This window comes from Adiantum capillus-veneris, chromosome 6 (assembly GCF_014529385.1).
Source record: "Adiantum capillus-veneris isolate H3 chromosome 6, ASM1452938v2, whole genome shotgun sequence".
In the NCBI taxonomy this organism is placed as follows: Eukaryota; Viridiplantae; Streptophyta; class Polypodiopsida; order Polypodiales; family Pteridaceae; genus Adiantum; species Adiantum capillus-veneris.
The window spans coordinates 152,043,014-152,058,691 of NC_140936.1; the positions used below are offsets into that span (position 1 = coordinate 152,043,014).

Sequence of the window (15,678 nt, forward strand, 5' to 3'; positions counted from 1 at the left end):
GGATTGGAACCGTTCGCCTACGTTGAGCGACGGCCCGAAACAAGAACCTTCTTTAAGGTGATCGCAGACTTTGTTTGTGAAGGAAGATATCGAGATTAATACTCATGATTTGGGCATTCCCTATGTGGGAGGAGACAAGAGGTTTAATACCCTCTCGACTAACAGCGCATGATTATGCGCAAGGACAGATACCTAGATTGATTCTAGGAGGATTATTCTTCTCGGGATTGAGAAGGTGGAATTGAGTTAACAGATTCTCGGATGAGGAAATTTTCGATCTGTTGGAAAGACACGAATGACGAGTTCTTACATGGCTCGTAAGTTTGATAATCGATGAAGGATATCCTCGAGGTACTAGAGGAAGGACATGAACCGGTAAGGTAAGTATTGAATTATTGAATTTTTGAATTTCTGTTTAATTTAATTTTAAAGTTCTCTTTTAAGAAAGGACCAGCGTCATTCAAAGTAATGACGGGAGCACTGTGAACGGGAATATCTATAAGGCCACCAAGAACGGGTACTTCTGATGCGTCACATCGGATGGGTGACAGGGAGCGTAGGGAAGAAGTATCCGACCATCTGGGAACGGACATCTCTAATGCGTCATATGGGTGACATAGAGCATCGTGAAGGGGATTGTACCGTAAGTTCGGTAGGAAAGGACTAGGTGATGGGTATTCCTGATGCGTCACAAGGTGGGTGACGGGTGCATCAGAAAGGGGATATCCATAGTCGAGAGGAAATCCGAACTAGAAAGAGGAATACGCGTAAAGACGCAAGCACAAGAATAAAGATGGGTTCTGAGAAGCTTTTCTTAAAAAGCGGAATATTTTAACGAGTTTTTTGGGAAGAGCATACGCTTTTCCGCGAGGAATCTATGTTTGCATTGCATTCGTGCATGTGGTTGCATCCAGGGACGCCTGGGAAGTGCTGTGAAAGCATTGTTTTTAACTTATAAGGTTTTATTGAGTTTTTGGGCAGGTTCAGACCAATTTTAAAAGTATGCTCGCCGTCCACTTAATAAGTGGCCAGCCACTTAGAAAATAAAGCAACAAAACCAGCCAGCGAATTCTCTCTCCCTACTTCGGGTAGAACAGGGGGGGAAAAAAAAAAACGACCGTGGTGAAGGAGCTATAAAAGCACCACATGCCCTCACTGAAGGGAGGTTGCCAACGCCAGCAAGAGAACTCTGCCGCCAGAAAACGCGAGAGATCGCGAGACTACGAAGCACGGAAGTCGCTTTTCTCGCGCAAGAGCGACAGATACCTATTGTGGATTCGCCATACGAATTGTTGTCGTGTGTTTGCGTGTGTATTTGCAGGTACTTCATCGTGAAGGAGAAGCGAAAAGGCTTCGGCCTACGCTTGGGAATTCCGTTTCCGGAATTCGGAAATTGTCTGCGGAGTCTCAATTCAAAGTACAGACGGAAAAAGGATTGAGAGCTTGTCTCTCGGATTTCCCTTACGGGAAGGAACGACCATCGAGTCAGAGATTTAGAACGGAGGGGTTTTCTCCGGTTCTTGTGCTTGTAAAAAGATTCTCCCTAATAAAGAATTCTCTGTAGAGGGGGGGACCAGCCCATCTTCTGGTCCCAGTATTGTGTCAATCTTCTCTCTCTCTCTCTCTCTCTCTCTCTCTCTCTCTCTCTCTCTCTCTATAACCTTTGGCTTCATTATTAAGTGATAAATTCTATTTATCCGAGTATATTTTATATTGTTATGCGCTCCCGTTTGTGACATACTTGGTGGTCCACGCTTCTTTTAAACAAGACTACGCCAGTTAAATGGCTGAAATTTAAGAAGCATTTTATTTCTTCTTGGGTGACGCAAGAATATGAACGAGATGTACGAGCTGCTTGGAACCATCTTCGGATGACCAAGAAAGATACAATCAATGCTTATTGTGAAAGATTCTGGAGCTCTTTTCTACCCGCCTCTTCATTCAAGAAGATCTCGTTCACAGAACAGATTGAGCGGTTTACCTTGGGTCTACCTACAGAGATCCGAGATCACTGCTTGGAACAGAAGTCAGCTTCTATTCAGGAGTTGATGAGTCATGCGAAGCGGGGCTTTGCTATTCACTCTGGCAGTCTGACCTACCCCATAGATGAGGCCATGACACAACGAGCCGAACAGACTTCTGGGAATGAAAGTAGAAAGAAAAAGAGCAACCCAGAGAAAAAGGATGCACGACCCAAGTTTACTCCTAAGGAGAGAGCTCGCTTCATCAGTGAGGGGAAGTGCTTTGGATGCGGGGAACATGGACATATCTCTGCAAAGTGCCCTAAAAAGGCACAGAAAGAACACAATGATAAGACGACGACAGGCTTGAGAGTTCGAGAGCAGCTGAGGAACGTGGCAGAAAAGGCAGATAGAAAAGAAGAACTCGTACCACATGGCGGGACCTGCACTGAATCTAATGAATGAAAGTACAAACTTTGCCGCTTTTGGGGCAAAGTGAAGGATCAGGAAGCTCTTTTGATGGAGCCAAGGCCAACTTCTTTTCACTTGGAATTGGCGGCTCGATTTGGAATTACGCCCAACAGACTGACGCCACAGGTGGAGGTAGTTCGACTGGCACCCGGATGGGATGTTGCCATTACAACGAGCATTGGCAAACTTCGTTTGCAATGACAGGGGTGTTCAGGGCACGCGAGTGACGTTCTACTCACGATCCCTTGGTACCACAAGAACTACACCGTGGTTGAGTACCGGGCCGAGAAAGCGACTTTGATAAATGAAGCCCTTAGAGATTGTACTTGATGAACTTCAGTTTCTTACTCATTCTTTTGGGAGAGAACTGAACGATGGATAAAGGTTGAATATGTTTTGACCTGATCAAAAGAACGCTAAGATTTTTCTCCACACTCATGCCGATTGCTTTTCAGAGGGCTTGAAGATCAAACCATTGATCTGATACCTGGAAGCACGCCACCGAACCGGCCACCTTACCGTGTGAGCCGAGTACAGAATGAAGAGATTATGAACCCAGTGAAAGACCTCTTGGAAAAGGGTCTTGTCCAACGTAGTACTTCACCGTATTGCTTTCCACTGTTGTTGGATTTGAAGAAAGACGGATCTTGAAGAATGTGCATCGATTATAGCGCTCTCAACAAAATCACCATCAAGAACAGATTTCCGATTCCTAGGATCAATGATATACTCAACAAGTTACAGGGATCCTCGTGCTTTAGCAGGATTGACTTGAAATGTGGATATCATCAAATCCGAATTGCGTCGGGAGACGTCTACAAGACAGCCTTTCGGACGACTTTTGGGTTATTTGCATTTTTGGTGATGCCTTTTGGCTTAACCAATGCTTCTACGACATTTAACCGGATGATGGACAGGATTTTTTCGAGAGTACAGGCTATTTGTTGGCATTTTCTTTGACGACATCATTGTTTTCTCCAAGAATGAGGCAGAACACAGAGATCATCTGCTTCAGGTCTTTCAGGCATTACGAGATCACAAGTTAGTGATTAATGCAAAGAAAAGTGAATTTTTCCTACCAAAGATACAATTTTTGGGACACATTGTCTCAGCAGCAGGAGTGCCAAGATAGAGACTATCCGAGATTGGCCCGATTTGAAGAATGTCCATGAAGTTGAAAGCTTCTTGGGACTGTGTTCGTACTACAGACGGTTCATTCGAAAGTTTGCAGAGGTTGCTTCCCCTTTGCATATCTTGATACAGAAAGGAGTCCCTTTCTCGTGGAGATCCATAGAGGTGACTGCCTTTCAGACATTGAAAGAGAAATTGACTACATGACCAGATTTGACTTTGCCGGACTTGCAGAAGTCATTTGAAGTATTTGTGATGCTTATGGTCGTAGTCTGGGTGCGGTCTTGATGCAAGAAGGCCATGTCATTGCTTACGAGAGCCGATTGTTCTCTAGGCCGTAGATGACAGCACAGATTTATGAGAAAGAGCTTTTGGTGGTTATCCATGCTCTTACTCAGTGGCGGCATTACCTACTCGGAGCGGTTTTTCCTGTCTTTAGAGACCATCAGAGTTTGCGCTACTTCTTGCCACAGAAGCAGCTTTCGGAAAAGCAGATGCGGTAGGCGAACATCTAGTCACAGTTTCACTTCCAGATTGTCCATGAGCACGGACAGAAGAATGTGGTGGCAGATGCTTTGTCTTGGAAGCCGTTGGATCTGGCTATTTCCACGATACATCATAGGAGCTTCGAGGATATGGTCGATCAGTATGCCACAGATACAGATTTTGCAGATATTTTCACAAGGATACGGGATGGGGAGACAGTAGCTGGATACTCCCTTCGGGAAGGCTTACTTGATGAAAAAGACTATGTTGTGCGTTACACAACCATTGAGGGAAAAGATTATGATTGAATGCCACTGTCCACCTTTTACGAGTCACCGCGGCATTCCTACCACCATGAAGGGGGTAGAGAGCTAACTTTTTTTTGCCGAGACTCAAAAAGGATGTGGAAGAGTTTGTGCGCAGTTGCTTAGTATGCCAGAAGGTCAATTTTGACAGACATAAGGCACAGGGATTGTTAAAGCCTTTACCCATACCCATCTGCCCCTGGAAAAGTATTGAAATGGATTTCATTTTTGATCTCCCAAGAACACAGAATGATCACGATGATTTTCCAATTAAATGGCACGTCTGAGACGATTGTCTCCGACAGAGACCCCAGATTTATGAGTTTGTTTTGGAAGGCAATTTGGGAGAACATTGGCACGCAGTTGCAGTTCTCGTCATCGTTCCACTTGCAGACTGACAGGCAATCTGAGATTGCCAATTCAGTGGTTTTAGATTTATTGAAGTCTTGTATCTCGGATCAGAAGACTCGATGGGAAAAGAACTTACCTTTGGTGGAATTTGCCTACAATAACACGATACACTCTTCGACGAGGAAGACGCCATGTGAGATTGTTGAAAGTGCTGCGGAGGTTCCATCCTTCCTGAGCACGAAAGATTAGATATTTGAAGCGGATGAATATTCGCGAGATTTGGATACGGCTTTTGCCAAGGTTCGCGAGACTTTGCAGGAGTCTCAAGAACGACAGAAAAAGGCAACGGATCGCCATCGTCGTGACTTGAAATTGAAGGAGGATGATTGGGTGCTCTTAGTTTTGAGAAGGCACACCTACGAAAGAAAAAGGGAAAGGAGAGGCTTTTCCAAAGCTTAGTATGCGATACTAGGGACCTTTCCAGATCACTGACAAGATAAATGATGTCTCCTTCCGATTGAAACTGCCAGATACTTGGAGGATTCACAATGCATTGCATGTGAGTCTCTTGAAACCTGTTAAGGGTGATGTGCCTGATGATGGGGAGCCTGATGAGCAACTCGCAGTGGAAGAAAACGAGGAGACCCTTGTTCTTGAACAGATTTTGGCACATACGGATATGAAGAAAGGTAAAGTCCGAAGGCGATTCTTGGTTAAGTTCAAGAACTTTCCTGCATTTGATGCGAAGTGGATGGAGGAGAAGGACATAGCAGATACTCCTCGGATTGTGAAACTTTACCTCGATGTTTTGGTTTAGCATAGTCTACTCCAAACGGAACCCAGAATTCAGCTTGGCCCGAGATCTGGTGCAGTGGGATGCACAAGAGGGGCTCCGCTCCCTTGTCAATAGATGCCTCGATTTTGATACTAAAATCACTGATGTCTCTTTGAGCTTCAGGGATACTGATAGCTGACAGTATTCTGCTGGATGACTTTATGAAATGGAATTCCTGATAATGATACTGATTTGTTCTTGACTTCTTTTGAGTGCAGGAACTGATAGACGAAATGACTGCAGCATTTTGGTCTACTTGATCTCGAATAGACATGGTTGCAATAGGGGTTAGTCAATCAGACATCGATGAGGTCCCGATTGGACCTAAATGTGATTGCTAGCTACATTGCCGATAAATCATGGTCTAAGATCCGAATGAATGTTGAATGTCATGTGATTGCTAGCTACATTGCCGATAAATCATGGTCTAAGATCCGAATGAATGTTGAATGTCATGTGATGTCCTGTGATGTCTAGTGATGTCCTGTGATGTGACTGTCGATTTTGTACATGTGCTAGATGTGTGTTCCTGGTACGTAGGTACTAACAGTCAGTGTCTGCTAAGACGGTTTATGGCTTTTGTCGGTTTTGCTTGCGTAATCGCGGTCGATTACAATGCTTTCAAGAGGGGGGTATGTCACAAAGTGATGACGTGGCGGACAGCAAAAACCCTAATTTCTGCCAAAAACCCTAAAATTCCTGCAAACCCTAATTTTCAAAAATCGCGGAGGTTTTATAAAAAAATAAATTATTATTATTTTATTTTATTTTTAATATTTTTGAGCGACGCAAATCTCAGCTTTTGCTCTCATTGAGAGAGAAAGAGAATTTGCTTTTGCTTTCAGAAGCTCTCTGTGAGAGAGGGAAAAGAGCTTTTGCTTTCAAGCTTTTGGGGCTCTGCTTTTGGGCATCCCTTGTAATCTTTAAATTAGTGGTGAGGGCCTCACTTCTCAGAGCATCTGGACGCAGAGTCTGAGAGTGAAACCCTAGCCACTCTCTTGTACTTTGATCTGATTAATATAAAAAGAAATACCAAAAGGGGCACCAGTCTTTGGGGCCAATATCTCTAGGCACGGAAATCCGCCGGGCCAGTGTAAATCTATTGTGATCTGTAACTTGTTTTGAAGTGGTTATTTGGTGCTGTCGCGGTTGATTCTTGACTTGGAGAGTCCAAGTCTGTTACATCTTGTGGTACCAAGGGATCCTGAGTAGAACGTCACTCGCGTGCCCTGAACACCCCTGCCATTGCAAACAAAGTTTGCCAATGCTCGGTGTAATGGCAACATCCCATCCGGGTGCCAGTCGAACAATCTTCGCCTGTGGCGTCAGTCTGTCAAGCGTAATTTCCAAATCAAGCCACCAATTCCAAGTGAAAAGAAGTTGGCCTTGGCTCCTTCAAAAGAGCTTCCTGATCCTTCACTTTGCCCCAAAAGCGGCAAAGTTTGTACTTTCATTCATTAGATTCGGTGCAAGTCCCACGCCATGTGGTACCAGTTCTACTTTTCTATCTGCCTTTTCTGCCACGTTCCTCAGCTGCTCTCGCAACTCTCAGGCCTGTCGTCGTCTTTATCATTCTGTTCTTTCTGTGCCTTTTTAGGGCACTTCGCGGAGATATGCCCATGTTCCCCGCATCCAAAGCACTTCCCCTCTCTGATGAAGCGAGCTCTCTCCTCAGGAGTAAGCTTGGGTCGTGCATCCTTTTTCTCTGGGTTGCTCTTTTTCTTTCTACTTTCATTCCCAGAAGTCTGTTCAGCTCGTTGTGTCATGGCCTCATCTGTGGGGTAGGTCAGACTGCCAGAGTGAATGGCAAAGCCCCGCTTCGCATGACTCATCAACTCCTGAATAGAAGCTGACTTCTGTTTCATGGCCTCATCTGTGGGGTAGGTCAGACTGCCAGAGTGAATGGCAAAGCCCCGCTTCGCATGACTCATCAACTCCTGAATAGAAGCTGACTTCTGTTCCAAGCAGTGATCTCGGATCTCTGTAGGTAGACCCAAGGTGAACCGCTCAATCTGTTCTATGAACGAGATCTTCTTGAATGAAGAGGCGGGTAGAAAAGAGCTCCAGAATCTTTCACAATAAGCATTGATTGTATCTTTCTCGGTCATCCGAAGATGGTTCCAAGTAGCTCGTATATCTCGTTCATATTCTTGCGTCAACCAAGAAGAAATAAACAGCTTTTTTTAATTTCAGCCATTTAACTGGCGCAGTCTTGTTTAAAAGAAGCGTGGACCACCAAGTACGAGCATTCCCCTTAAAGTAAGAGGCAGCTCTCCGAATCTTGGAGTGCTCTGAATAGCGTCCTCCCGCGAAAGCGATGTCAAACTGCTGTACAAAAGACAAAGCCTTCGAAGCATCTGAGTATCCTGAAAAAGTATCAAACTTGATCGAGTGGCCACCTTCCTTAAACTCTCGGACTTTCTTGCTTTTATCTTCGAGCTTTGCAAAAATTCTTCTTGTTCGCATAAAAGTTTCCATCATCAGAATCTCTCTAGACGAGTCCTTGGTAGAACTGTCAGTCTCTGGGCGAGATTTAGCCTTCTTTGCCTTTTTCTTGCCCTTTCCGAAGCTTTGTTTCTTGCTTCGCTTTTTACCTTTTCTGTCTTCTTCGCTCGAATCTGAGGAGCTAGAAGAACTGTCAGAAGAAGAAGAAGAAGAAGAAGAACTGGGTACTCCTTCAAATCGAACACACTTCTTCTGTTTCTTTGCCTTGTCAAAAGTCGACTAACGACCCAAATATCCCGAGAAGTCAATGCCTTTCTTCTGCTTTTAGCCGTGCTTTTTGGCTTTCTTTTGCGCGTCAAAAAGCTGAGCAATCCGTGCATCAACCACCTCTTGTAATTCCTTCTCTGTATACTGTTTGTGATCAGAAGGTTTCTTGAGAGCGGGTTCCAGGGATGGTGTAGTGGTTTTCTGCCACTGCGCATGCACTTCCTGAAAAGAAGTCTCGCTCATATATTTTGCCAATTTCGGATCCTTCGCAAAACTGAGCATCATCTTTGTTGCATCGCCGATCAATTGACGACACGTCATCTCTCTTTGCTCCGCCTGAGTAGGCCGAGGCGGGCCATACTCTCTGCCGGAATCGTCGTTGTGATCCCTGCCCGCATCTCCAGATGCAGAGGGAGTCGACTGATCCTTGCGTGAAGCCATAGGTGCCGCGGAAAAAAAATTGTGGATCGGATTTCCCGTAGAAGAGAAATCGGCCGTGCTCTGATACCAATGTAACAGACTTGGACCCTCCAAGTCAAGATCAATCGCGACAGCACCAAATAACCACTTCAAAACAATTCACAGATCACAATAGATTTGCACTGGCCCGGCGGAGTTCCGTGCCTAGAGATATTGACCCCAAAGACTGGCGCCCCTTTCGGTATTTCTTTTTTGTATTAATCACTTCAAAGTACAAGAGAGTGGCTCGGGTTTCACTCTCAGACTCTGCGTCCATATGCTCTGAGAAGTGAAGGCCCAAACCACTTATTTAAATGTTTACAAGGGATGCCAAAAGCAAAGCCCCAAAAGCTTCAAATCAAAAGCAACTGCTCTCTCTCTCTCTCACAGAGAGTCAGAACTTGAAAGCAAAAGCATTCTCTCTCTCTCACATTGCGTAGAGAAAAAGCAAGATTTGCGTCGCTCAAAACCTTCTTTTTTTTTTTAATTCGCCTCCGCGATTTTTGAAAATTAGGGTTTCTGGCAGAAATTAGGGTTTCTGTTGTCCGTAGCCACGTCATCACTTTGTGACAGATACATTGGCCCCAAAGACTAGCGTCCCTTTCGGTATTTCTTTATTGCTCAAAACAAAGTACAACTCCCGTGGGACCTCTGCTCTCACACTCTACGTCCAAATGCTCTGCAGAGTGAGGCCCCAAGGGTCCTTTTAAACTTACAAGGGATGCCCAAAAGCAAAGTCTCAAAAGCAATTCTTCCCAAAAGCATTTGCTCTCAAAAGCTAGCGTTAGGATCAGCCAGCATGATTTGCGAAAATCCGTACAGCCTGCCACGTGGCACCAACAGCGCAAAAACGTGGAAGATCCGTATTGTCTTGCCACATGATCATCCGTACGGATTGCCACCTAGCATGTGAGCGCATTTTACGGAAATCCTCCTCAAAGTTCAAGCTTTTGGTCTTTAGGGATTTAGGCCCCTCGGCCAGTGCTCCATAAGTTCTTTCAATTGGTAGGCTCAGTTTCTCTTGTCCACTCGGCCATCTCTCTTCCAATAGGGCATGCCATGTCATCACTTTGTGACAAACGTCTTACGTCTCTGATCAAAAGGCTCAATGCGAGAAGTATTTGCCCTTGGTGGAGTTTGCCTACAGCACCACAATTCATACGTCTATGGGGAAGCCGCCATTTGAGATTATCGAGGGTGTTAAGACGGTTCCACCTATTCTAAGCACCAAGGATAAGATTTTTGAAGCAGATTAGTGCGTTCAAGATCTGGACACTGCTTTTGCTAAGGTGCGTAAGGCTCTTAAGAAGTCTCAAGCATGGCATAAGAAGGCAGCAGACAAGCATTGACGTGACTTACAGTTGAAGGAAGATGATTGGGTGCTTTTATGATTTCAGAAGGTACGCCTACGAAAACGAAAGGATAAGGAGCGACTTTTTCCAAAGTTGAGTAAGCAATGCTATGGCCCTTTCCAGATTCAAAGAAGATCAATGATGTATCCTTCAAACTGAAATTGCCGGATACTTGGAAGATTCACAACGCATTTCATGTGAGTCTATTGAGACCTTTCAAAGGTGATGTGCCAGTGGACAAGGAACCAAAGGAGCAACCTAGGTGGAATAGACAGAGGAGATTCTCCTTTTGGAACAAATCCTAGCTCACATGGAAAGGAAAGTGAAAGGTAAGCTGACACGCTGGTATTATGTGCTCGTTCATTTGTGTAATGTTTAAGTGTATGTTTTGAAAAACGAAATGACTGCAGCATTTCTATCTTGTTGACCTCATGGGTGATGTGGATATGATAGTAACGAGGTTTACTCAATCAAGACACCTGTCAAAGACCAATACGGTCTGGGTGTGATTACCATATAAGTTACAATGATCATGATTCTCATCTGAGATCTCGACGAGAATAGTGATGTGAATGTTCAGTGATTGTCGGCTTTATGCAAGTTCTGGATAAACATGGTCTAGTGCATCGGTACTTAGAGTCAGTGTCTACTAAACTGGTTTTTGTCCTATGTCTACTACAATTCTTTCAAGAGGGAGGTATGTCACAAAGTGATGACGTGGCATGAACTAAAGAATGGGCTCCGGACAAAGAGGGGTCCAAACCCTAGTGAAAGAGGCAGATAAAGTCTATCAAACTTACAATGCTTGCCTAGTGGCCTATTTTTGAAGTCAGTTCCCACCAACTTAAGGGGACCCTGTCTGATGGGGCCTACGGGACACTAGACATAAAAACAAAACAAGGCCCCACACACACACACACACACTCAAGCCTTGCGTAAAGGTATGCTGACGTGGCAGTTGTACAGAGGCCCGTAAATCACACTGATGGTGTGGCAGTTGTACGAACACCCGCGTTTTGTGTTGATGATGTGGCAGGTTTTACAAATTTTCATAAAACGCGTTGGCTACTCGTGGCACTAGCTTTTGGAGCCAGATGCTTTTGGACTTGTAGCTTTCCATGTACTGCTTTTGGGCCAAGGACCTTAATAAGAATTGCTAGGGCCTCTTTCCCAATAGATTAGCTTGGGAGCACTACGAGAGACGAGGACCCTCGGACATTGTACTTTGTGAAGCATGATAATAAAGAAATACCGAGAAGGGACGCCAATCTTTGGGGCCAATCTCTCTGGGCACGAAAGTCCACCGTGTCGTATTGTCTCTCGCAGTCTCTAAACAGCACTAGCCTCTAAACTAGGCACATTTGGCAGCATTTCTTTGTTTTATTGATGACTACTGTTTTGTATGATTACTCAAAACTCAATCTGATACAATATGAGTGCCAATGGCACCTTTGACTCTCTTTTATAGGCATTGGTCCCAAAAGCACTTGAAATCTCTTCATATTAAAGGTATAGCCCAAAAGCAACTCACTTTATTCGTTCTTTAGAAGAGTGTACCAAAAGCACATTAAGCATCATCTACAATTACAACTGGCGCCATTCAGCCCCAAACCTAGAAAATATGTTGTCATCACATTTGTATGATTGCCATGTTAGTAACTCATAAGTCACTCCAATCGGCTTTGAACTCGTGTTTTGTTATGTTCTTTGTGTGTGTATACAGTGAGCACTGTCACGTCATCATTTTTTGACACGATAGAAGACAGACAATGGGTGGAAGCGAAGGCTACAACAATGGACGAGCAAAAAAAGGCCAGCACACATAATGAATTAACAAGGACACGCATGAAGAAAGGGAAAAGTTGCCAGCCTTCAGTTAGAGGGGGTAAAAATCTAATCCCCATGTCTATGTCCAAGGGTTGAATCCAAAAGAATTCCGAAGAGCCAATTAAGTGGAATCATTTCCTCAGATACTAAAAGATGCAGCCAAGAAATGGTATTCTAGCGTGTAAGCCCTGTACACCAACACTTTGGTGAGATGCAAACAGACAAACAATTCTTATGTGAGCTTAGTAAGATATAAAACAGGGCAACAGGTCAATAAGCATATATGTAGAATATATCAACTTCTTAGCTAGCCATGTGGACTATCCTACTTCAATAAGAGTCACAGAGCCTGGTTTTTAGACGGCTCCAACAACAAAGAATTAAAGGAGTCTCAGATCATGAACCCCACCAAAAAATTCAATGATCTTGTCACTATAGCACCTTGTGGACTATCCTACTTCAATAAGAGTCAGGGCCTGGTTTTTAAACCGCTCCAACAATGAAGAATTGAAGGAGTCTCAGATTATGAACCCCACCTGATCTCGTCACTAGAGCACTTAAGCCGGAGCAATAAGCAAAAGCACAAAGACAACAGCTCATTGGAGCATACTACTAAAGGAGGCAAAAGCCAACAATACCAAAACAGGGCCAAAGCAAACTAACCATTCTTAAAGATGGTTAAAAGTGCCCTAGTAACCTAGTGAAGCATGAGAAGAGAACATTCCCCACATCTTTTGAAAAAATCCGCACTTTGAAATTAAACCGATAAAAAGTACACACTGCCGAAAAAGTGCGGCGAGTGGTATCGCAAAGAAAACAACCTCAAGAGAAGCCAATCTGAACAGCTTCTAAAAACTAGGTGCTTTGAAATCAAAAAGAGCAGAAGCTGAGCAAGGTTGAGAAGGAACAAAGGCATCATCAACTAGAAGTATGAACATGCCAATGTCCATATTTCTAACCACCCACCGGAATCATTCACCAAGAGGTGCCAAATTAAACAGCTCGGAACAATCAACAATACTGAGAACGTCACAAAAAACACGGTAGCTCATGGAAACGACCAATCCAAGACCTCAATCAAACCCTGAAGTACGTCACATAAAAGCACAACTCAATTGTTCAAGGTGGCTCCTGCAAAAACTGCCAGAGAAGAAGCTTCACCGCAAAGAAGAGGAAAAGATTTCCGAGAAAAAGATGAAACATCACATAGAGTTGGGAGAGAGCAACATCCCGACTCCGAAAAAAACAAAACAAGAGCAAGCAAAACATGCAAAGCGAGGAAGACAGCAAAGAAAATAGTTATAACACATCTCTCTCCATGTCTATAAGGCTGACTCGTTGGGACTGGAATCCACAACGCTCAAGAAAATCGTCTCCTTATTTACATAGTAGTTTTGTCTAGCTGCCAGTGTCATATAGTACCACGTGCGTGTGTGTGTGTGTGTGTGTGTGTGTGTGTGTGTGTGTGTGTGTGTGTGTGTGTGTGTGTGTGTGCGCGCGCGTGTGTGTGTGTAGCTAACCAGAAGGGGAGGAGAGAGACGAACCTTCACATTGAGTAGAGAAGGCACTGCTTTGTGGACATGTTGCTGCACGAAGTACAGGCCGACGGAAGGTTCGTTTGCCACTAGCTTAAGAGCCTCCGTTACCATCTCATGCACTGCATGCAGAAAAGGCTACCTTCCATGTTAGCGATCGATCCCACAATGCCTCTTCTGGTAAGATCAAATAACGCCAGAAATAGATTACCGTCCTCGAGCACCTCCAGCTGCTCGTTTCTCTTCTCCATCGGGCCACAGAGAGAGAGAGAGAGAGAGAGAGAGAGAGAGAGAGAAGGGGGGCAGGACAACTTTTAACGTCGTAGAAAATTCAAGAGAACAAGAAGAGGAGGAGCAGCAGCATGGTGGGCGCTGCACATCTAGGTAGAGAAGATACGCAGATTAGCATTGAAGTGGGGAATTTTTAATAAAGAAGTGATGTGTATTGATTAAACATATATGATGATTGATTACCTTTATACTAGTGAGACCAAGGCGTTGCTCTTTGCCGCATGTGTTCTTGTATATTTTGAAGCGCAGATGATAACTTGATTAGTTGGTTGTGATTGTTGTCGCCTCGGCTTTTGTTGTGGAACATGAGCAGATGAGTAGAACCAATTGATGGGCAATAGCAATAGCTCAGCGGACTTGTTGAGAATTCGGAAGAAGTAAGTGTTGTCCCATAGCGCTCACTATACAGCAGAGGGCTACTAAAGGGGATAATTGAATCGAGCAAAGTATTGCAGCTTAATCGTTATGCTTTAACCCTACTCCTTTACCTACTTTGGTAGTTGTTTGCAAATTGCCATTCAGCCTGGTACTATCAGCCATTTAGTCTCTAGATTGGGGACCCATCTTTGAGGTAGCCATCTTACTCTAAATCTATACTTGCGATCATCATGCTCTTTGTGAGCCCTTGAGTCACTCTCCCTCTAGCTACGATCCCCTCTATGTTCATTACCTCTGTCATTCTCTCTCTGTCTTTCATACATGCTCTCATCTTGATCATGTCTTTTGGGATCTCCATCATCATGTCGATCATGTCTACTACAATCTCCATCATCATCTCTTCTGCAACTTTTTCAATTGTGTCAAATTTCATTTTCACTCATGCAGGACTAGCTTTTAAAAAGCTTTCAATGCACTTGAGAGTCGACAATGTATGGCCGTCGCTCGGCTAGACATTGTCTCCGCAACTCACCATCAATGTTTGGTGCACATATCAACCCCTTGTGGACCATACTTACGACGAGCCCGCCCTCAAGCATTTTGTCCATGCCATCCGATGTAGCCCTCTAGCATCATCTAGTGTCGACACACAACTTAGCCAAACAAAAAAGACAAATCAGTTGTAGCACTACTTTTGGCGGATGCCTTGTCTAGTTGTCCACCCAAAAAAGCATTGGGTACTTTCGAGAGACCTGTAGGTTGTGTGATACAGAGATAGACGTTCAGACTACAGCATGTAAAAATTATAAGAAAGAATCGCTTAGAAAAGATATGATTTGCTCATTATTTAACGGCCACGATTTGCTTTGAATCAAGGAAGCAGCTCACTCCAAGAGCCTGAATTGTGAAAATCTCACTAGGCTTACCAAGTAAATACAGAAAGCATCATTAGACTATAGAAAGTAAACTACACTACCGACCTATATAATCGTGTATGGGTGTCGTCCAATTGTGCAAGCCAGAGGACAATGTTTGTATCAAGCTACATAAAAGAAATCTGAATAATTAAACATTTCATTTTGCAATGAAGTGTCACAGTGTGAAAATGCAAAATATACATTGCACCTCATGCAGAAATGCCATACAAAAGTATGGTGGAGAGTTGGCAGTGTGGTCTCTCTAGAAAGTATAAGAAATAAGATTCATGCTCTGCCTCGTAGGCTTTATGTGTGGACCAAGAAAATGCATAGGGATGCAGATATTGGACCTTGCAGTGTTGTAGAGCTGGAGTCATGGCTCTGTAGTTGAAACGTCCACTGTTGTGAATATATGTGCTTTGTGTGACACACAAAATAGGAGTTAACACAAATAGAAAACATGAAAGAGATACATTTAACTTAAAAGAAGCAAAGATAACTTTATGTTCTACATCATAGAGGGTGTAGGGTTTATTGTAGTGATGAGTTCTCAATTCATAAGCTCCGACGCAATCACTGCAATAGAATGCCTCAATTAGTAGGCTACGAATACTGAGCTACATGAGCTAAGTACCACATATTGCAATCGATCATGCGTGCGCACATC

At 43.9% G+C, this 15,678-nt stretch overlaps 1 protein-coding gene across 1 annotated transcript in view; it reads right to left on the minus strand.

Annotated features, from left to right (window-relative positions):
• The window catches only part of LOC147456495 (uncharacterized), a 43,536-nt gene extending 29,696 nt beyond the window's left edge, over positions 1 to 13,840 (minus strand). The window contains exons 1-2 of the mRNA XM_086515489.1: positions 13,637 to 13,840; positions 13,435 to 13,547 (exon numbers count right to left, since the gene is read on the minus strand). Of these exons, the coding sequence (XP_086371615.1) occupies positions 13,435 to 13,547; positions 13,637 to 13,676 (153 nt within the window). The 5' untranslated portion in view covers positions 13,677 to 13,840. The remainder of the gene's footprint in view (positions 1 to 13,434; positions 13,548 to 13,636) is intronic.
• Between the last annotated feature and the right edge of the window lie 1,838 nt (positions 13,841 to 15,678).